The following is a 21772-nucleotide window of genomic DNA, read 5'->3' on the forward strand; positions in this document are numbered from 1 at the left end:
AAAGACCACGGCCAAGTTTTCAAGTCCACTGATTAAGGGTGGGTGAGTATTTGCAGCCTCCGTGGGAAAGGAACTGATGGGAGGAAGTGGGGAGGCGGGGCAGCTCCAGGCACCAGCATGCCAAGCGCGTGCCTGGGGCGGCAAGCCACAGGGGCCGCTCTGCCGGTTGCCGTGATGGCGGCAGGCAGGCTGTCTTTGGTGGCTTGCCTGCGGAGGGTCTGCTGGTCCCGCGGCTTCGGTGGACCTCCCGCAGGCATGCCGCCGAATCCGCGGGACTGGGGACCTGCCGCAGGCAAGCCGCCAAAGGCAGCCTGCCTGCCGTGCTTGGGGTGGCAGAATATTTAGAGCCCTGGGGGGAGGAACAGGTCCAAGGGAACAGTCAGGGGACTTATTGCTCAGAAGTAGCACAACGGAGACACGTTCCCCACCCCCAAACAGGCTTGCAAACCCTGACCTACAGCCAGGCACAGGCAATAATACGACGATATCACACTCAGGGCAATCACATCTTGGTCTGTCACTCAATGCTGACTACTATTCAACATCCAGCAACCCCGTTTTCCCTTGCCCCTTGTGAGGAGAGCTACCTTGCTGCTTGGTTACCGGCTTAGCCCATGGTGCGATGACCCAGATCCTTAGAGTATTTAGGTGCCTAATTCCCATTGAAATCAATGGGACCGAGATGCCTAAATATCTTTGAGAATCTGGGCCTGGGCTCATTAGCTGAGCACAGCCAGGTGTAGCCTGTAGCTCCCCTCCCCTACCTGCCTAACCCCAGGCCTTTGTCCTGGCACTCTGAGGCTTTAACAGATTTCTCAGACCTCCACGATCTCGAGACTTTTAGCTGCATTGCAACCGTGCAAATGGCATTAACTAGAACATAGCAGGAAGAGGGCAATGGATCTTCTCCAGAGGGCAGAAACTGAAGGGACGTGGCTGAGAGGAAATTCAAAAGGCTTTGCAAATTCCTGTTATCTACTACACTTGTGTGAGTGATTTGTATAACTGACCAAATCAGTGCAAACTGCCAGTAGTCCAGTTGACTAGACAGTGCAGTGTTGTTAGCTTCCTACATCATCCAGTCGGGGAAAAGGAGTTTTCTTCTTATAGCAGATGTACACTTAGCTCCCTGGGTTCTCACAGGCCATCCAGAATGGCAAATCAAGGTTGTCAGTCAAATATTAGTCTGTGTGTGATTAGTCTGGGCATCACACGTTACACAAACATAGAAGAAGACTCAGTCCCCATCCATATGAGTTTACAGTATAAGACCTGGATCCAGCCAACCCTTCCACATATGCTTAACGTTAAGCGTATGAGTGTGTGCAGGACTGACACCTTGCAGCAGGACTGCTGTTACCACTGGAATCAGTGGGAGTTTATGGCTGACTTTAGTGGTAGCAATATCAAACCCTACATCAAACTGACCATTCACCAAGGAATGGCAATAGGCCAAAATGAGCAGAGCGAAGGGGAAGAGAGGCAGTGGGAGTGCCCATTAAATAACATTATCTGGAGTGGAGCAGATATGTCACCGGCCTGGAGGCGATACACTACAGACATGCACAGAGCGAGTCCTTTCTTGCTCGCTACACTGCTGCGCTGCTTGTGTCTTCAGAGCAAGAAGCAATGCAGATTTAATAAACGGCAATTCAACGTGTGGCTCTAATATCGCCAAAGCCTGTGAGCCATGACGCCTGCAGCGCTTACCACTGGAGCTCAGTATAACCGAGTTGGCTCACAACCGTGAGCTGTGTGGTGAGTGTCAAGAACCAACCATTCAGAGCAAACCTTATATTTGTGGCTTCGTTCTCTTCCAGGCACAAACCAAAGTACCTGCAAGCGGTTCTACAGCAATTGTAAAAAAAAAAAAGAAGACAAAAGCCACCCACTGCGGAAGCTGAAGTTACTGCAGCAGAACGCTTCTAAAAGACACGTTCTCGTTCAACCACAAGTTACTGGGCTAGACGCAGAAGTCTGGGTAGAGTCTCTGGCCCGTGGAGTTCAGACTAGACAGTCATAATGGTCCCTCCTGGCCTTAAGAGAGACGGGCCAAACTCTAGTCTCTTGCTGATCTACTCTGATGTAACTCTTCTGGTTTCAATGGGTTTACTCCAGAATGAGATCAGACTCAGGCCCTCCCTATGAATTCCTAGCATTACTGGAGTCAATGAGCCACATGCATTCATCCGGGCAGTGGGTTTGGGGCCTTTATAGAGAGCATTCCAAATACAAGGCTACTCTGGAATGGGCTAGTCAGAGGTTTCTCCATGAGGCCATAAATCACCTTAAATTAGGGAAGTTTGGACTGGTTTTCAGGTGGGGGGAAAAATTCCCGGTTCAGCTTTCGGCCTGGACAACGACACCCTTGCTGAACTTAGGGGGGATTCCAGACTTGAGCAATGAGCAATGCCAGGAGTTAGCTACCCAGTTGTTTTTCTCAGAACCCAGTATAGGTGGAGTTTTTCAATACTCTGTGTGGGAGTTATGTGCACCAGAAATAAAAAAAAAAAAAAAAAAAATCTGGGTTTTCAGACAGCCCCTTCTTCCCATGTGCTGTTCTCACACTGTCTGCTTCTCCTGTCAGAGACTGATGTGTGAACTGCTCAATCAGAAGGAAGCCTGACCCGTGTGTACATGGGACCTATTCTGAGAACTTTCACATAGTTCCCATTGACTGGGAAACCACTTCCTCTGTCTGCGAGAGCAGCTACCTCATTTGGAAAGTGACTCTCGCACACAATACCGTGTTCTTTCTTCATTGGCTTGTCTGACTTGTGAACGTACCGGGACGGGGAGGGAGGGAAAAAGAGAGGAGACGAATTGACCAAACAGGTGAGACAAGAGAGAAACATTTCCAGACTAGCGACTGGTAACAGTTTGACAGCCCACTCTCTGCAGGGAAGGGGTGTGAAAGTCATGTATGTATCAGAGATCAGAAGAGGACTCTACATTGTATAGATCTGGACTCTAAAGGCCTTTGAGTTTTTACCCAGTCTTTACTCTGGCACAACTTACTATCTATCGTAGGTGCTTACACAGCCCCATTACACAGTCCCCCATTCTTTAGTGTCACACAACCCTGTAAGGTAGGAAATTGCTACTATCCCAATTTTGGTAAACTGAGGCACAACGAGGCTAAAGGACTTGTCCAAGGTCACACTGGAAGTCTGTGGCAGAGCAGGGACATGAACACAAAATTCTGGCTAGGGCCCTAACCACTGGACCCTTCTTCCTCCCATGGACTTCCTCTTCCATTGACTTCATCTGGTGTCTTGCCTGTGCATGGACTGCAGGCTCTGGCCCACAGGTTTAATTGTTCCTGATCCATAACAGGACCTCACTCATTCTCCTCTGTTGCATTCACCCCATGGCAAAAAGCCTGGCTTTGGCCATCTTTAGGACATGCTGCAAGGCACATCTGTATTCCCAGGCTGTCCCTGTGGTCATAGCTGTGTGGGAGGGGTGGGGGCGAGGATAAGAACTGTGTGAAGAGACTGCTTAAAAGAATATTTGTATTTACAGAGCAGTAGCTCTCAAGAAGTGCTTGGTGCTTTGCAAACAGCGGTGAAGAGGCAGTCTCTGCATCAAAGAGAGGAAGGATGGTCCAGGAGTTAACGCCCTAGCCGCAGATCTAGGTTCAATTCCCTCCTCTGCTACAGACTTCCAATGTAACCTTGGGCAAGTCATTTAGTCTCTCTAGGCCTCAATGCCTCATCTGTAAAACATGGATAACAGCACTGTCCTACCTCACAGGGGTACTGTGATGACAGACATTAATGAGCATAAGGCCCCAGGATACGACACAGTGACAGGGTCATCTATGCACCGTAGGCAGACAGACTGAGCTCTGGACAGGCAGTGCTGTGGATTGAAGGACCTCTATCCTGGGAATCTTTTGGGAATTTCAGGCCCAGTCAATTGTGGCCATGCCCCTTGGGGAGTCATTTACGCCAATGCAAAGGGAGTGTGAAACACCCTCACATCACTTTGCACTGATGTTAACCGCGGCAGACGGAGCAGGGCAACACTGATCTGGGCCCTTGGACCAAGATTTTCAAAAGCGACGAGTGATTTTGGGGGCCTCCATTTAGAGCCCAGCTAGACAGGCCTTCAAGGACCCTGACTTTCAGAAAGGGCTCTCCAGGGTGTGGTTAGCTCAGCACTCCAAAGCAGTCGGCCCTTTTGAAAATCACAGCCTGTGTACATGGAGTGTTTTGGTAAGAAGTTACGCCTCCAATATCTCCTGTTCATAACACAGTTTGGGTGTGAGACAGTGGGCCAATGCCACAGGGCTAGGCATGGCAGAAAACCCTGGAGCAGTAGGTCAGATGAGAGGGAGATGAAAGCCAAAATAACTACTCATTTCTATTTATTTATTATTATTCAGCTCTGCCCAAGCTCAATCTGTCCATGGTACATATATGGCACCCGTCATTGTGTCGTCTGCTAGGGCCTTACCGTTATTAATGTATTTGTCAACACAATACCCCTGTGAGGTAGAGACCAACACAATATCCCCGTTTCACAGATGAGAAACTGAGGCACAGAGAGACTAAATGACTTGCCCAAGGACACATTGGATGTCTACAGCAGTGGTTCTCAAGCCAGGGGTTCACATATTATCCCTGGTGTTATGCAGAGGTCTTCCAAGAGGTACATCAACTCATCTAGATAGTTGCCTAGTTTTACAACAGGCTACATAAAAAGCACAAACGAAGTCAGTACAAACTAAAATTTCATACAGTCAATGACTTGTTTATACTGAGCTATACCCTGAAATGTAAATACAATATTTATATTCCAACTGATTTGATAATTATACAGTAACAATGAGAAAGTCAGCAATTTTTCAGTAATGGTGTGGCTGTGATGCTTCTGTATTTTTATGTCTGATTTTGTAATTAAGTAGTTTTTTAAGTGAGGTGAAACTTGGGGTACGCAAGACAAATCAGACACCTGAATGGGGTACAGTCATCTGGGAAGGTTGAGAGCCACTGATCTACAGCAGAGCAGAGAGATGTTTAAAAGGTCCTGCGTGTTGCCCTAACTCTGTCCCCATCGCAGTTAATTGTAAAATGGCCAATGAGTTCGGTGGCAGCAGAGTTAGACCAGTGCTGAGTGCATTCCGGTCCATTCTAATATATATTGATCCTATAGGTAGCAGTAAGCATATATCCTGCAATTTTAGTAACACATACGTTTGATGATATTTGCAATGGGCAACAATATGCTGGCAGTATAATTTATAGGCTATTTTGTATAATGTACACAATGGGAATATGTTACATAGGGTGAAAATGATTTGTGCCTCTAATGAACTGGCTAGAGTGTATGTGTTACCCATTGTGCTGTCCATGATGGAGTCAGGTCTGCTCAGCTATGCATCAGAGCCCCAACACAGGAAGCAGTTAATGGAGAGTCTCCTTTGATCCAGCTAGTTAGGGTTTGAAGTGAGATGTCTGGATCCAGAGCCAGATCTGACTTTCCAGGGGGTTTAGATGCTGGAGGCTCCAATTCATGCCTGTTTCTAATAACAATGCTCTCAAATCATGCTCTAAAGATGTGCTCTGAATCCAGGCTAGGGGTGTTTACTTCAGGTCTCCTGATGCAGATTCCACAGCCTCCCTAGGCAATTTATTCCAGTGCTTAACCATCCTGGCAGTTAGGAAGTTTTTCCTAATGTCCAACCTAAACCTCCCTTGCTGCAATTTAAGCCCATTGCTTCTTGTCCTGTCCCCAGAGGTTAAGAAGAACAATTTTTCTGCCTTCTCCTTGTAACAACCTTTTATAAACTTGAAAACTGTTCTCATGTCCCCTCTCAGTCTTCTCTTCTCCAGACTAAACAAACCCAGTTTTTTCAATCTTCCCTCATAGGTCATGTTTTCTAGACCTTTACGATAACATGGCGTCCAGGTAACATGGTAGCATCCATCAGACATGAAGAAGCAGGCAAGGTTAAAGAGAATTGATTCACTGACCACATTCTGAGCTTTTATCTTCGGCTGAGTCATTTGCTGAAGGGATTTTGTCTCTCAGACCATTTTCATTAGCTTCCTGGCTAAGGTTCTGCCTGTCTATATCCCTTTTTGTAACATGCAAATAACAAGCAGATCCTATATGTCTGCATGACGTGAAACACATAGCTGACGTGTCTCAGACTGCGGTAAGCATCAGACAAAATAGCTGCATTTTAGTGAAGTTGGTGTTAAAGAATAAGTACTATTTATCATCCATGAAATCACTGTAAAAACCTAAATGAAATCTAAATGCCTCCTCGGCAGATTTTGCCCAGGGAAAGGACTATGCCTCTAATGAGACAACACTGCTTCCCTGGCCTAACGATATCATGACAGAATATTATGAGATGTGAAATTAAAAATGTCCCTCAAATCCCTCTTTAGTAATCCCCTCTGACATGCAGCCTAATGCAGGCAGATGTGAGCTACATTGTACATGCAAAGAGAAATGTAGCAACATGTCTGTACTACTGCAGCCATGTTCTGCCTTCTTCCCATTAGTGATTTACCATATCCACCTGTTGCATCTTGTCATTAACCAAGCTTGTATGTCCAATGAGGCAGGGCCTGTCTTTTTACTACATCTTTGTACAGCACCCGGCACAGTGGGGTCCCAATCACTGACTCAGGCCTTTAGGATCGTCTGCAAATAATAACTAGAGCACTTTCTTCTCTAACAGCGGCTCCCAGTAGCAAAATACTCTACACTTTATCCATTGTGATGTTGATTGTATCTGGTTTCTTAAGACCCATCTGTGGCTGGGACTTAAAACCAGGAAGCTGGCCATAATAATTAAAGATCACATGGGTCTCTTGTTAAAAAACAAATAGATATTAGCCTAGTGTCCTAGCCAAAAGACATGTCGGGGGGCACCGAAACTATTTGTAAATTTGAGTCGAATTTGACTAATAATTTCGGCCAAAACAAAACAAAAGGATTCCCCTTCCCAGAAATGTCAAAATAGTTCATTTAAAAAATATCACCATAAGCCCTTTTGAAAATGTGGACTCGATTCAAAGTTCCAAACATTTTGTTTCAAACCAAATTAAATATTTTTGGATTTTCATTTCGGCGAGAGAATTGAAAAAATTCAATTTCTGTTTGAAATGAAATTGGGTTTTGTTGTTGTTGTTGTTTTACAGTTTGGCCACCATTCTGAAAAGTCAATGATTTGCTCAGCTCTACTTGGGAGTCGGGGGTGGGGGTGGGGAATTTAGAACAGAGAAGGTGCCCAGATGTTTCAATCTGCCTGCAATGATTCAAAGGGGCGTGTCCCCCAAATTGAAGGCTGATTGTGCAAATTGCTATTTGAATACTTTCACTCTCGTTAGTCCTGGGAACACACCTGGACACCAGTAGAGTGGTGTTCTCCATGTGCCATTTGCCCTGCATGACTGGTGGATCTTCCTGGGCTTTGATGTCAGGATTCCCTGCCCACACTTGCCCTCTGACGTCAGTCTCTCAAACACTCTGTGCCTCTGTGTAACCATCTGTAAAATGGAGGACACACCAGTGTTTGTTGAGCACTTTTCGAGCCTCAGATGAAAAGAACCACAGACGTGCAATTGCATGACCACTCTCCTTCTCTGCCCTTTGCCTCATTAGTGACCAGCCCATGCAAGGTTTACAAGAGCAGTAGCCTTTTTGGGAATGGCATTATAGAGCTAAGGGTGAGGTAATTAATATCTTTTACTGGACCAACTTGTTGCTGAGAGAGATGAACTTTTGAGCTAACACAGAGCTCACAGAGCTTCAGGACCTGAAGAAGAGCTCTGTGTCAGCTCAAAAGCTCCTCTCTCTCACCAGCAGAAGTCGATCCAGTAAAAGATATTCCCTCCCCTACCTTGTCTCTCTAATATCCTGGGACCAACACTGCTACTGCACACAACAATGGCAGCTGCATTGTCATTTAAGGGATTGCTCATGTCAGATGAATGTTTGTTTCATGAAAACTTTCACAGCAAGTAGCTGTTTTGCATGCATGGCAATCGGTGAAGGGTTAAACTGCCACTCTGCTCTCATTAATCACAAGTGGAAAACTCAATTAGACACATGCAGCCGGGGGCTGGAACAGTTTTTATAGTGGAAGTGCTGAGAGCCATTGAACCAAACTGTAAACCCTGGATATAATAGAAACCACTTCAAGCCAGGGGGTGCGGCAGCCCCTCCAGCCCCCCTAGTTCCAGTGGCTATACTCACAGCTGGCCTGTGCCAGCCAGTTTGGGCTCATGAGGCTCGGGCTGCAGGACTGTATCATTGCTGTGGAGACTTCCAGCCCAAGCTCTGGGACCCTCCCACCCCTTAGCACTAAGGTCTGATCCTCCACTGTTGCCATCAATGGAAGTAGGAATGGGACCTCTATGGCGCCTTAGAGAACACCCCAGTTTAACTCCTCCTTTCTCCAAATCTAGCTCAGTTTCCAGGCAACAATCTTCTCTCTGACCTGCCTCCCAGATTGTTAAATGCCTGAGGCAGTTCCTGTGTGTGGCGTGACCCCAGGATGTGTGATTAGATTCCCATCAGCCGCATACTGACTTCAATATGTCTGCTGATGGTCTAAGAATTCAGCACCTGTCGAAGTACTTTGCTGAATCAGGGTCTTAGAGTCATTCATCCCAAAGAGCTTAACAACCTACACACGGGAGTCATTTTCCCCACCACTGAATTGCAGCCACCTCTGCCTTGAAACACAGTAACTTTTACACCCCATATGCCATCTTCACTGCTATGGTTCCCTGGATTCGAGCCAGCTCACGAGCCTACCTGTATACAGCGTTTGCAGTAGAGACATACCCTTTGTTAAATAAACAGCAAAGACTTCAAGATGAGGCCCACTGAATTAGCCTTTGGTAGCATGGTCTCAAAACACGTATTTGGGTTCTGTCATTTAAAGGGTTCCTCACTTCTTTTGTGACCATGGGCAAATCACTTAATCTCTCAGTGCCTCAGGAGCTGTAAAATGGGGATAACACTCCCTTTGCCTTGTCTATTTAGATTATAAACTTTTCAGGGTAGGGACTGTCTCGTTATGGGTCTGTACAGCACCTAGCACCAGAGAGCCTGATCTCAGCTGCAGCTGCTAGGTGCTATTGTAAGACTAATAAATATTGGCCATGGAGATCAGATTTCAGGATCAGGGCCTTCGCTTGTAAGTGCCTCAGATCCGGGAATGCATGTCTCCTTCTGCTCTTAGTTGGGACTTCTGAGAGAGACTATAGTAAAATAATACACAATGCTTTCCAGGATTTTATGACATAAATTAAACACGAAGAGAAAGGGACCAGTTTAGCTCGGCCACGTGAGGAGATTCATGCAGGTGCTATTTAGAATGTGGAAAAATATTCTCCTTTCTTTTAGTTCAGAGAAATACTCCAGAAAGTCTTGATGAAACCACAGACATTTTCGTCTGGAATCTACCCCTATCGTACATTGCATTATAGATGAGTCATTCCTACACTCCCATCTTCCTCCGCTTTGAGATGTGGCGTTTCACATAACGCGGCAGGAGAGAGAGAGAGAGCAATATTGTCAGGGTTACAGTTTTCCGTGGTTAAAAAGCAACACAGAAATCCATTAAAAGGAAAAGTTTGTAGAGCAGGAATCCTGAGGTGGTGAATTACGGGAAGATTATAAAATCAAAAACCTCTGCTTGTGTTGAAGTGGACATTGGCTCCAGCCTACAACAAATGAAACAAGTGGGGCATTTTATCACAGCGCTATCCCATGAAACCGGAAAGAGTTCCGTTCAAAGCAAGCAATCACTCAGCTAGACTTGGCTTAGGGCAGTGGTCCCCAACCTTTTTGTGGCCAGTGGCACATTCATGTTTTCAGAAGAGTGTGGCAGGCACCAACAATTTTTCAAGGCTTATTTTGTATTTGTACATTAAATAATACAAAAAACATCATATTTAATATTACATAATATATGAATCCAGAGAGAAGAGAGAAGCTGAAAAGAAGCCGCAAGGACAGAGAACACTGGCACCCGCAGCCCCAGAGTACTCTGTCCCCGGCAGGCATGGGGCCGCGGCTTCTCTCCCCTGCTGGGCACTAGGCGGGCGCACATAAATGCCCTGGCAGGCACCATGGTGCCCGCGAGCACCACGTTGGGGACCACTGGCTTAGGGAATAGGGCAGGGCGCTGGCATGGGAAGGAGACAGGTTCTGCAATGACCTTGGGAGCACGGGAACTTGTTGGCCCATCTGGAGAAGAAGAATGGCCTCGGTAAGCCACTGGAGTGTGAGTCAAATTTGCATTTGCCACAGACCCCTTCCATATCTGGGGGCAAGATACTTTCCCTCTCTGAGCCTCAGTTTGCCATCTCTAAAATGAGGCTGACAATACCTCCTTCATCAGCCTTGTTTGCTCAGATTGTAGAGACCATCTGTCACTAGGTGCGTGGACATCAACTAGCATTGGGGGGCCCATCTTGGCCTTATGACCATACTAATGCATGGTTGTTATGGGACTTCCCAGAGAGTTGAGGATGCTCATCATCCCCCATGCTAGGGCCAATAATGAACTCTGATGGCTATCTCCCGCCATCGTTTCCTGGTTTGGATCTGGAGCATGGTTTGGCGTATGGACTGCTGCTTCCTAGCCCCTCAATGGCGTGTTTTTCAGAGTGTCCTTTCAGGGGTACTGTGGTGCTTGTGATAGGCTGCGCTGCCTGGACGCACCCAGAGAACGACATTGTGTCTATCCGAGAGACAATGTGGGCAAGGGACTATCTTTTACTGGACCAGCTTCTGTTGGGGAGAGACGCCCGCTTTCGAGCTGACAGAGAGCTGCGGGAGATCCTCAGACATGAACCCCAGCTTGGAGAGACCCTCTCCAGCGCATGACGGGGAGCCAGTGACCGAAAGCAACGAAGGGGAGGGAAGGAAAGAGGAGTGAAGGACAGAAAACAAAGGGAGGACATGGGATATTTTATACTGAATGGCTGCCCTGGACATTCCTCCTCATTTTATAGCAGTGCAGGGGGTCTCAAACGTCACTGCGCTGGGGCCCCCTTCTGACAACAAAAATTACTACATGACTCTGAGTTGGGGGAGGCAAAGCCTGAGCCCACCCAAACCCCCCCACCCTGGGCCAGAGGGCCAAAGCCCAAGCCCCACTGCCCTGGGCCGGGGAGGGAGTGATGCAAAGAAGCCAAAGCCCAAGGGCTTTAGCCCCAGATGGGGGCCTGTAACCTGAGACCCACCACCCTCGGGCTTCGGCTTAGGCCCCCAGCAAGTCTAACGCCACCCCTGGCAACCCCATTAAGACAGGGTCATGACACACAGTTTGAAAACCTCTGTTTTATAGGAATTATTGGTTCCTGGCTCTGCCTTTGGTTTGCCGCCAAAAATGAACTGGCTAAAATTTCCATCCACCGGAACATTACAAAGCATCGCTGTCCTCTCTACCTGTGCGTGGCCTTCCCACTTATTTCCTAGGCTTCACAATTCTACCCTTTTGCGCCACCCACACAGATACCGCTCTGACGTCTCCAAGGAGAGCGTGGACGGAGTAGCACACGATGACTAAGGGCTCAATTCTGCTCGTCGCTACCACAGTTGAAATCCACAGTAGCACTGCTGGAGTCAGCAAAGTTACTCTGGATTTACGTCCCATGTAACTGAGAGCAGGATGTGACCCAAACCAAGTGGCACGTTGGCCTACAAGTGTTTATTGAATGACCGAGACCACAATCTCTAGAAAACAGTCATTGTGAAACCTCTGACTAATCTGCTCTGGTCTGTTCCTTGGTGTAATTTCAAGTTCAGTGACATTTCTGACCTTGCAGAGAAAAGACGAAGAAATAATGGCTCATTTGGTGCTTTGGGTTGTACTCGTTCCCAAGGCAAGGGAATGAACGACCATGCTAATATATAGCTAACACAAGAGAGACCCGAGGTGTGGAAATCAGCTCCGGATTTGAATCTGAAATTCACCCCAAATGTAGGGGGTTTGCTTTGGATGCTCCAATTTAGGTAATTACAGAGCTAGGCTTGTACTACAAAGTGGATCCAGATCCGGATCTGCAGCTAAAACTGCTGCAAAGTTTCATCAGCTGCAGACCCATTGTTCCATTTCAAACTCATCTCTGGTGGCTAGCAATACAGCCGACTTACGCTCCTGGGGGCTTGTTGTTTTTGCTGCCTCAGTAGTCCTGTCTCCTTGTATTTTAATAAAACCACAGAAATTAGAGATAGAAAAGACCTATCAGGTCATCTGATAGGTCCTTCTTCCAAGCAAGTGCAGCATCGTCCCCTATTGTACAATGGGATTTCCCTGACTTCCTTTGGGAGGCTATTCCACAGTTGAGTAGATTTTGCTCTAAGGAAGGTTTTTTTTCCTGATCAGAGTCATCAGTGGGGAAGATCTGGTGGCGAGATGTTCAGGGGGTCCAGCAAACTCAGTTCTTTTGTCTGAATCACTGAATTGGATAGCTGCTCAAGAACGTTCTCGTCTTCTAGCCTCCATTATGGGGAAGACAATTTTCTCAGAGATGTCCCAGAAAATGCTCCTGAAAATGTCAAGAATGCTTTGTGCAGGGCATAGACTTCCTCGGGCGATGATGAAACAGATCAAGACAGCAAAACCAAGATATTTTTGGGCACCACTCTCACTCCAAAAAAAAATCACAAATGTTTCCTGGCCCCGGTGAGAGCAGTTGCTTGGAAGCAGATCAAAACTGGCGGCCCATTTGATCTGTTCCTGTCAGATCCTTCTGGTGGGTTGTGATTTTTTTGTGCCTGTTGCTCTGTGGCCTCTCTGAGGCAGAACCTTTGAGTTTCATAAGGATAAGGCAGTTAAGGGAGGTTGCTCTTGTTCTCTCCTGAGGCATTTGACATAGAGCCCTAGTTGTTTACAGATGTGTCGAGAGGGCGGAAGTGTTCATGCTAATGCAAGAGACTGAGCCAGGATTGTGGTGAACAGAGCGATCAAAAGGAATATTCCAGTTCTGCACCTTCTCCCCCCGTGCCCAGGGTAGTGGCTTTGGTCAAATAGGGTGGTCTTTCAGCTCGGACAATTTAGGAGCAGTTTAGAAATAAAATCAACAAGGAGTTATTAGATTCAGGGCCAGGGCTTTAAATTGCTGAGGTTTTTGACTGGGGGAGGGTGTGTGTGGGGGGGTAGCTTCTCAATACACTGTTAGGGCCAGCATATTGCTGGAGTCTGGAACCAATTTACTGGCTTTCAAGTGGTCTCCTTTCAGAATAGCAGCAGACCTGAAACTCTCGGGACACCTTGGTAAGACATGCCTGGTGAGGAAGTCAGTTGCCTCTTTGTCCCGGGGGCTCACTCTGCTTTGGTTCTTTCCATTTCTTTCAACAGAGAAAAGGGTTTTAACCCCTAGGTGATCAACACTAACAGCTGGTGAATGGGTTGGTAGGAGTGGTAGAGGGGCCTGCAAGCTTAGACCGCTTTGCAGTGGGTTTTATTGTCAAACAGACGTGACTGGAAGGAGTCTCCCTGACACAGAGTCCACAGGGCTTCCCTCAGTCCAAGTCTGCAACAGAAGCAGGGAAAGGCCCAGTTTGTTTCAGCTCAGGGGAAAATGAAGATCTGAAGCATGGTTCAAAGTTCCAGGTAGGAAGAAGAACCAAAGACCCTTTCTCCTGGTTCTCCTCTCTCAGCTTCATCCTTCTTCCCAGGAGCCAGCCTTCCTTAATGCCTGCAACAGTCTGCAGTTTCCCACAGCGCACCCTTAATGGTGCACTGGGGATTAGTTCCCCAGCCCTGCCATCCTGCAGCCAAGGCAGGCAACACTGAGTCTTCCTCTAGCCAGAGGGACAGGATTAGCCCCTTCTCTGCCAATCTGTGTGTAATAAAAGTGTGACACACGGGATTGCCGGTAAAAGACTGAGATCTTGGTTTCCTGGCTCCAGTCACATGACATGGGACACAGTTGCTAAGAAGGCTCTGATCTCTATCATATGACAGGGGTGAGCACACATTAACCGCTGAAGCCTGGCGGTTGGAGTACACCCAACCCATCACACAGAGCATGCAGTCTGTTTTTGGATTATCACTCTCTGCAGCAAGCACTGGCTCACGGAGGATTTTCTACTTCTCCCAGGTTAGACAGGACATTTTAATGGATAATACTGTAGAGGGTGGAAAGGACTTGTAGGTCTCTGGAAAACCAGAGCCCCATAAACTAGGAAGGCAGCATGAGAAATATCGCTGGAGATGGAGACGGGGTGAAAGGAGGCATGCGTTATCCTCGGGGTTGGGGGGGGCGCCTGATTGTAAAGGGGAGTCCTAGCCTTGGGCGTTAATCAGAGTGGCCCTTCCGATTTGATCAGGAGATGGTTAAACGGGACGCTGTTGCAGATCCAATACTCGTACAGAGTGGGAAGTCCTTTGTACCGGTATTATACCACATTGTGTCCCCTGTATTCCTGCATTTCTTCTCTGTTTTAAGTTCTGTGTCTGCCTAGGTATCTGTTTAGCATCAGAACATCCCTACAAGCTCAGTCAGTATTAGACCCATTTTGCAGATGGGGAAGTGAAGCCCAGAGAGATTATTAAGGAACCTGCTCAAGTCAAACAGGAAGTTTGAGAATTGCACCCTGATCCTTGTCTCCCTCTTGTTGGCTGCTGTATTTTTAACAGTTTTGTGATACGGCACAGCTGATGACTCTAATTCGTATGACAGTAGCAGCTAGAGGCCTCTCCCAAGATCTTGGGCCCATTGTGGTAGGTGCTGTACATACATAAAGTAAGACATGTCCCTGCCCTGAAGATCTGACGATCTAAATAGACACAGGTGGGAAGAGAAACTGAGGTGCAGAACCAAGAAATGTCTTATGCAAGATCAACGGCTGAGCAGGGAGTAGGACTCAACTCTTCTAAGGCCCTACCCACTAGACCACGTTGTCTCAGTGAATGTTGATATTTTATATAGGTTTGGTTGCACAGATAAAACTCAGCCTTAAACTCCCAGCAGAGGAACCAATCCTGCCGTCCTCACACAGGCAGACCTCAATTGAAACTGAACTCATAGAGAGTTTCCTGGGGAAAAAGCAGCAGGACTGGGCCTGCAGTGTAAAAGGACCCAAGGTAAGCCACGATATGTTGTTGAGATTTAGGAGACTCACAGGGGGGGCATGTTGCAGCTGGGAAGATGATGGAAAGAAAAATCATAATTTTCTTTTCACTGGGAAACGTACAGATGGCAGCGTTTGACCAGCCACTCCTTTGCATTACTAGATTTACGGGGCCAAGTGACGTTTACTGGAAAAATATAAAACGCCAGTGATCTGAAAACTAAGCCTGTTCGTGAACTCAGGATCATCCTAGATGATTTGCAGCAGAGCACGCTGCAGGGATACCATGCTCAGAGCTGGGCGGCTTGGAAGCCAAGGATGGCGGGAAGCCATTGGTTCAATAGTATGTAGAGCTACTGACAATTTTGCGAGCTAAGAAACGGAGTGAATAAGCACATTCCTGACATCCTTGAAGTCAGCACTCACCAGCAACCGCAGGCAAACTCTGGCCTCAAGCACCCGTTTTAAAGTATCCATAAGGACTTCTCGTATACTACAGTTTCGTGTGTGCTGCAGTCATGCCAGCTTCCCTAAATCCTGTGTCACAAGTTAGGCTCATTTAGTACTCTGATGGGAGATGTTTAAGCAACATCTCCAGGATGAGGTGTCAGTTACCATCAATAATTTGTAGAATGGAAATACTGAGAGACCCCAGTGGCGATCAGAGCCACTAGGTGTTGTACAAACACACAGAAAGAGATAGTCCCTGCCTCCTACAACCAAACAGGCAAGACATAGGAGATGAATTGACCAACCTCACAGCATGGGGCAGAGCCAAGAATACAACCCAAGTCTCTGTGAGGAGTCCCAGCTACTAGACCACATAGGTCAGCAAGAGATAATCTCACTGAGCCAGTGCCTGACCAGCAGGGTGCTAGGGGTAATACTTGAATTAGGGGAGGAAGTTTATCCTTTTTCAGGTTAAAAGTTGGAGTCTGGCAAAGCCATCCTCACCAAATCAAAGCACTGGGGATGAGGATGTGTATGCTAGTGTCTTTGTGGCCCTTAAAGATCCCATGGTATTTTTTTGAAACAGCAGGTGCTAAACCCCCTGCCCTGGCCCAATTTCAGCCCTGGTAATTTCATTCCATCTCTCTAAATTCCCTTGCAAATTGCATCAGATCTCTCCCGCACTTCCTGTGCTGAACCATTGGATAGTGTTGCTGTTCACAGTTCTTTGCGTTGCTGTAGCACCCAGGAGCCGCAGTCCAGGACCCCACTGAGAGAGTTTTGGACAAACACGGAACAAAAAGTCCCTACCCCCAAAGAGCGGCCGGAAGAGGAGGAGCCTTTGTTCAGATGAGTCTTGTAAGGCTTAGCTAGTGTACGTCAGAGCTTCTCAAACTGGGGGTCGGGACCCCAGAGGGGGTCGCGAGGTTATTACATGGGGGGTTGCGAGCTGTCAGCTTCCATCCCAAACCCCGCTTTGCCTGCAGCATTTATTATGGTGTTAAATATATTAAAAAGTGTTTTTTATTTATAAGGGGGGGGGTCGCACTCAGAGGCTTGCTATGTGAAAGGGGTCACTAGTACAAAAGTTTGAGAACCACTGGTGTACATGAAGTAACTCAAGAACCTCCAGTGAAAGGACAAAGCGAAATCAACTACCTTTAAGACCCACCTCTGTGAAGCAACGGAGTTTTGCTGGCCCTTTGGACGATGGCTCATGACCCATTTCGCTGTCTATATTTAAACTGCCTGGTGGGCACTAATTCCACTGAAGCCCCTGTGGAGTTGAGGGTGCTTGGGAAGAAATTAGGCCCAGGTTATCATTTCTCAAGCCTTTGCCAGCATAACACAAGTATTGATTAATGAATGTGACATTTGTGGCTGGATGAGCTACGCTCATAGAGGTGGACTGAGATGCCAATGGGATAATGGACTTACTTAAAGCAGTTTCAAGATCAAATTACAGTGGGCGATGTTTCTTGTAACCAGCCACAGTCCTCAGTGTCAACGGCCTTGATGAGTAACATAGATTGGAGAAAGATTCCCTCCAGCACAGTTTAATAACTCCTCTTCTTCATGAGAGACATGGAAAACACTCTGTGTTCATGTAACACCTACGGAACAGAAAGTATTTGCGGGGGCAAAGAAATCCAATCTTCCCCATATGCCTCACCTCCCCTTATTTCATTGGGAGCTTTGATTATTCATGGCACACAGGAATGAACTATTAGGCACCAGACGTCAATGGGGTCACTCCCAATTTAAACCAGCAAATTTAGGAGCAGAATTTGGCCGTGTAGTATTGGTCAGATTTTCAAGATAACCCAACATGCCACTTATTTTGGTGACTGTGTGGGAGCTGAAGCTCAGATGCTCAGAGGTATTTAAAAGCCTAACACCTATTGAAATCAGGGGGCATTTGAGGATCTCGGCACCAGAACACTTATGAAAATTTGGCTGTATCTCTCCTATATGCATATTTCTCCTTTCTAAGCAAGAGTGAGGCAGTCTCCGACTTTGCAGGAGTGTTCTGCACCTTCATTACATTTCACTCTGGATTTATGTGAAGAGCTGGGCAAATTATTTGTAGGAAAAGAGTTTCTCCTATACAGTTAGTTAGTCAGTCATAGAATCATAGAATATCAGGGTTGGAAGGGACCTCAGGAGGTCATCTAGTCCAACCCCTGCTCAAAGCAGGACCAATCCCCAACTAAATCATCCCAGGCAGGGCTTTGTCAAGGCGGGCCTTAAAAACCTCTAAGGAAGTTTCTCTGATCTCAAATTCCCCTCAAACAGCCCATTTTTCTAAATTAGATTTTATATCCAAAATTGTTCACTTTATGCAATTACATTTCAGCCTCGGCCAGTTACTTGGATTGTTATTGGTTATCCTAAATCACATGGCATTGCCTCTCCTTCATGATTGGGTAAGTGAAAAATACTGCAGAAAAGGAGAAGGGGGGCAGCATTTCCAGTCTGAAGAGTGAATAGCTTTTGGAATTGTTTGTTTGTTTCATTCCTTAAATATTTGTGCAAACAAATAGCTATTTGCATGGACAGGGACAGAAAATCAATCACAATATGAATGTAGTTGAATCAGAAAGCCATTTGAAATTCATATAAAACATTCGTGAATGTTTTAACTATTCACCCAGATCCAGCTATGCACCCAATTGCACTGGAAAGGACACATCTAACCTCTTAAAGGAACAAGGATTTCTTGTCTTAATCGTAAACAAATGTTTCCCAATTTGGCTATTCTCCATCTTTAGTGTAATCGTTTTTCTCTCCCCCCCCATTTAATAAAATTATGTCTGAAACAAAAATGTGTATTACTTTTATGAGTTCCTATTTGTATGGAAATTGAATTCAAGATGTGATATTTCTGTCTCTCTCTCTCTTTTTTTTTTAATGACCGATCCTCGGCACTTCTTCATCTGGCTTGTGGTGGGAAAAGCACAGATTAAAAGGACTGTGCAAATGTTTTTTATAAACTTCTCTTATTTTCTTGCCATAGGACTGCCTTTAATTAGCTCTGTGGAGTACAAAGGATACGTAATGACACCATCTCACAGCGGAGGATATAAAGATCTACTATATTTATTGCTGAATATTCACACTGTACTCCAGTACTTTGATAAGTACCAACCTTGGACCATTGTAAATCCTGGATTAACTCTGCTGAGGTCAAGGAAACTACTCTGGATTTACACCAATGTAACTAAAAATAGAATTTGGCTCATTATTCTCACTTTCCAACACACTCCGCTCAGAAGAAAATTCAAATACAGTAATATCATGTCACCTTTTGGATTTTTGAACACTACGCCAAATTCTCGTCTCTCACACTGGTAAAACCCTAATATGGTCTAGTGACTTCTGTAGTATTTTGCTAATTCTAGCTAACATTCAACTTAAGATTTATCCCCAATCATTTTAGTAGACGGGTATCAAGTTGATTGATTTTGACACCGTTTTCTTTCATCCGTTTAGTTTCAGTATATTGTGTTAAGTTGCTATTTGAGAATTCTTTTTTTTTAATGCTTTTATCTTTGGAATCAGCTTGAACGTCTTATCTTGTTTTAGAAATTCAGCTACAAAACAAGTACAAAAAAATCCAACAAACCCCCACAATTTACAGTGTTCTGGCATACCTGTAGTACTCTAATGTTAAGGTCTAATCCTGCATTCCGGAGACATCTTCAACTCAGGGAATTAATAAGGGATTATTTGGATTGCACAAGGAATGAAAGATTGGGTCCATCCTGGTTTTCATTCACAGGTTTTAGAACTGAGAACATGCCAAGCTCCCCAGTTCAAAGTAAGTCAGTGAGAAGACCACCTGCACATTCTTTATGTCCTGATGAGTTACATTTTTTAAGTATTCTGTAACCAGCATCCCAGATAGCAGGACTTGCAATCGCACAAATTGATTTTGTGCAATTTACTGGATTTACAAAAGCAGGTAACGCTGAGAAACACCCCCGATTTTAGCAATATGTCACAGAGCACGAGATAGTCCCTCTACACCAATAGGCTGAAAAAAATGACACTGTCCCAGTTTGCAGTATTCTCCCAAGTAACAGAGTGACAGAATGATATGCTGGAGCCTGCCTCCACACTGACACACAGCAGAAAAAGGTGCCTTCACCATACAACAAAAAATAAATGCAGTCTAGTTTAAATTCTTTGGGTCAGATCTTAGGCACCTTGTTTTGTTTTTATGCAAGCAAAAGTGCTGAGTGAAAACTAAGTAAGGGCACTCAGATTCAAGCAACAGTTTTCACACTCGGACTCTTTTGGATATTCATGCTGAAATTTACAAATAAAAGGTTCATTGTGTGGCCTAGTAAAGCTTTCAGCCCAGTTGTGGTCCCTAGTTTATATTGATACAGAAGAAAATGAGAGCGGAAAATGATCTGACGTTTGCGCTCTGTAAACAAGACCCAATTCAGCAATGCTCTAGGATGGAGCTAAACCTCCTAATCACATGCTGAACGTTGGAAATGTAAGGTCCCTCTGTGATAACAGAAAGATATAAAGCCTAATCTTTGTGCATTTGCTGTGGGTTGGAGCAGAAAGAGTAGGTGGAATAAACGTTGTCCAAAGCAATTACATTTCTGAAGTGCCTTTCAAAAGTGAAACACTAGATGCTCACACACACTATAGCAAAGTCTTTCAAGTCTAACTTTAAAGCAACTATCCTCAAACCCTCTTGTGCCCTGGACAGCTAGCTTTCCCCTTAGAAACGGAAAATGTTGAGTGCTATTAACTTTTGCAGCTCTTACCTGATGACTTAAGTTCTTTCCTTTCACCTGCTGGTTATGCGTATTCTAAGGCATCCATCCCCACAGTGCTTGGATACTAGCTACTTTGGCTATGCAGGCAGAGTAGGACTGAAAGAAATATAGCATATATCTAGCACCAAGCAATTCTCCCTCGACAAATTATCACTCAGTTAATGTTCACGGTCCTACAACCAATTTTATGCCAAGCCTGGTGAGTCAACAACAGTGTGAAAAAGTCATCACGAAGGAAAAGGCACATCAAAGTAGGGCCTGGACAGAAGCGCCGAGAAGATCCAGAAGCTCATCATTTCACATAGCAATGGAGTGCTCTAAGAATGGGTCACACGCACAACAGAAAACTCATCCCACGACAGCCCACTGTGTGAGCAGCTAGCATGCAACTGAAGATGTGCCAGCAAAGTTATTAAAATACGCTGCTGTTCAGTGACAAACAACAACGTTTCCTGCCTTGAAGAAGATGAAAACAAGGGCTCTACTCACCACGGAGGAAGGTTGACGAATAGGTTGCAAACGAGTCAAATATGCTGTTGGAAGCCATGACCCCAGCCCAAAATGATTCTTCGGCCAGTCCTTGTGGTTTGTTTATATTCCCCCCGCTAGTCTTGAAAAAATAAGTTTGAACTGAAATACAAAAGAGAGAGAGAGAGAGAGAGAAATCCACAAGGAAGCTAAGTGCCTGTTTGTAACCAAGAATCTGGCTTTGCCGTGCCACAGGAATGCTTAGCCACAAGTTTTTCAACAGAAGCATATGCATACTGGATCATTAGTACGAACAGGGGGGAAGAAAACAGGGTTTACAAAGAGATAGACAGAGGGCGGTGTAAGATATGGAGAGCAAAATGAATGAATGAATGGAACTTACCCTAGACAGACAAAAATACAGCTGGTGTTAACAACCAAGAGGGGGGGAGAACCTCCTCGCTGAGGTACAGGTACTCTTCTAAATTGGAGATTGCAGTTTGCTTGTGGTTCTGTGGTCTCCTATGAGGCCTGAAAGAGTGTTAACTCAACCCCGGTTCTGAGACAGAAAAGACTCCAGCTAGTCATTCGCTGAGTGGAAGAGGAGAGTCAGCTGACCCGTGATGTCAACGGGGCATGAAATATCTTTGTGGCTTCTTCTTCTTCTTTTTTTTTTTATGGTTTATATTTATTAGTTCATGGGAGGCCTGGTTGACTCTCCTGGACCCTATGGTGAATGACATACAGAAGCAAAACTCAGAAGCATCGAGACATTTCCTTTTAATTAATTATATTGTTGCCCCAAAAGAGACAGAAGAGAGACTTCAGATTTCAAATTGGTTGATTGAAGTAATAACCCATTTACATTCAGTGGTTTTCTCCTTTTAACTGCCTTTTTTCCCACATTTACCACTTGTCTGTATCATAATTTTTAGCTGTACATGGCTTTCTAACTCCCAGCTCTCTTGGCTGATTATTGTTACTGCGTGTCG

The 21772-nt window shown here is 45.7% G+C and overlaps 1 protein-coding gene across 1 annotated transcript in view; it reads right to left on the reverse strand.

The window, feature by feature from the left end:
* The window catches only part of RUNX3 (RUNX family transcription factor 3), a 117231-nt gene extending 95939 nt beyond the window's left edge, over positions 1-21292 (reverse strand). The window contains exons 1-2 of the mRNA XM_050932235.1: positions 21184-21292; positions 20802-20942 (exon numbers count right to left, since the gene is read on the reverse strand). Coding sequence (XP_050788192.1) covers positions 20802-20859 — 58 coding nt within the window. The 5' untranslated portion in view covers positions 20860-20942; positions 21184-21292. The remainder of the gene's footprint in view (positions 1-20801; positions 20943-21183) is intronic.
* Between the last annotated feature and the right edge of the window lie 480 nt (positions 21293-21772).

The sequence above is a fragment of the Gopherus flavomarginatus genome, chromosome 22 (assembly GCF_025201925.1).
Source record: "Gopherus flavomarginatus isolate rGopFla2 chromosome 22, rGopFla2.mat.asm, whole genome shotgun sequence".
Taxonomy (NCBI): domain Eukaryota; kingdom Metazoa; phylum Chordata; order Testudines; family Testudinidae; genus Gopherus; species Gopherus flavomarginatus.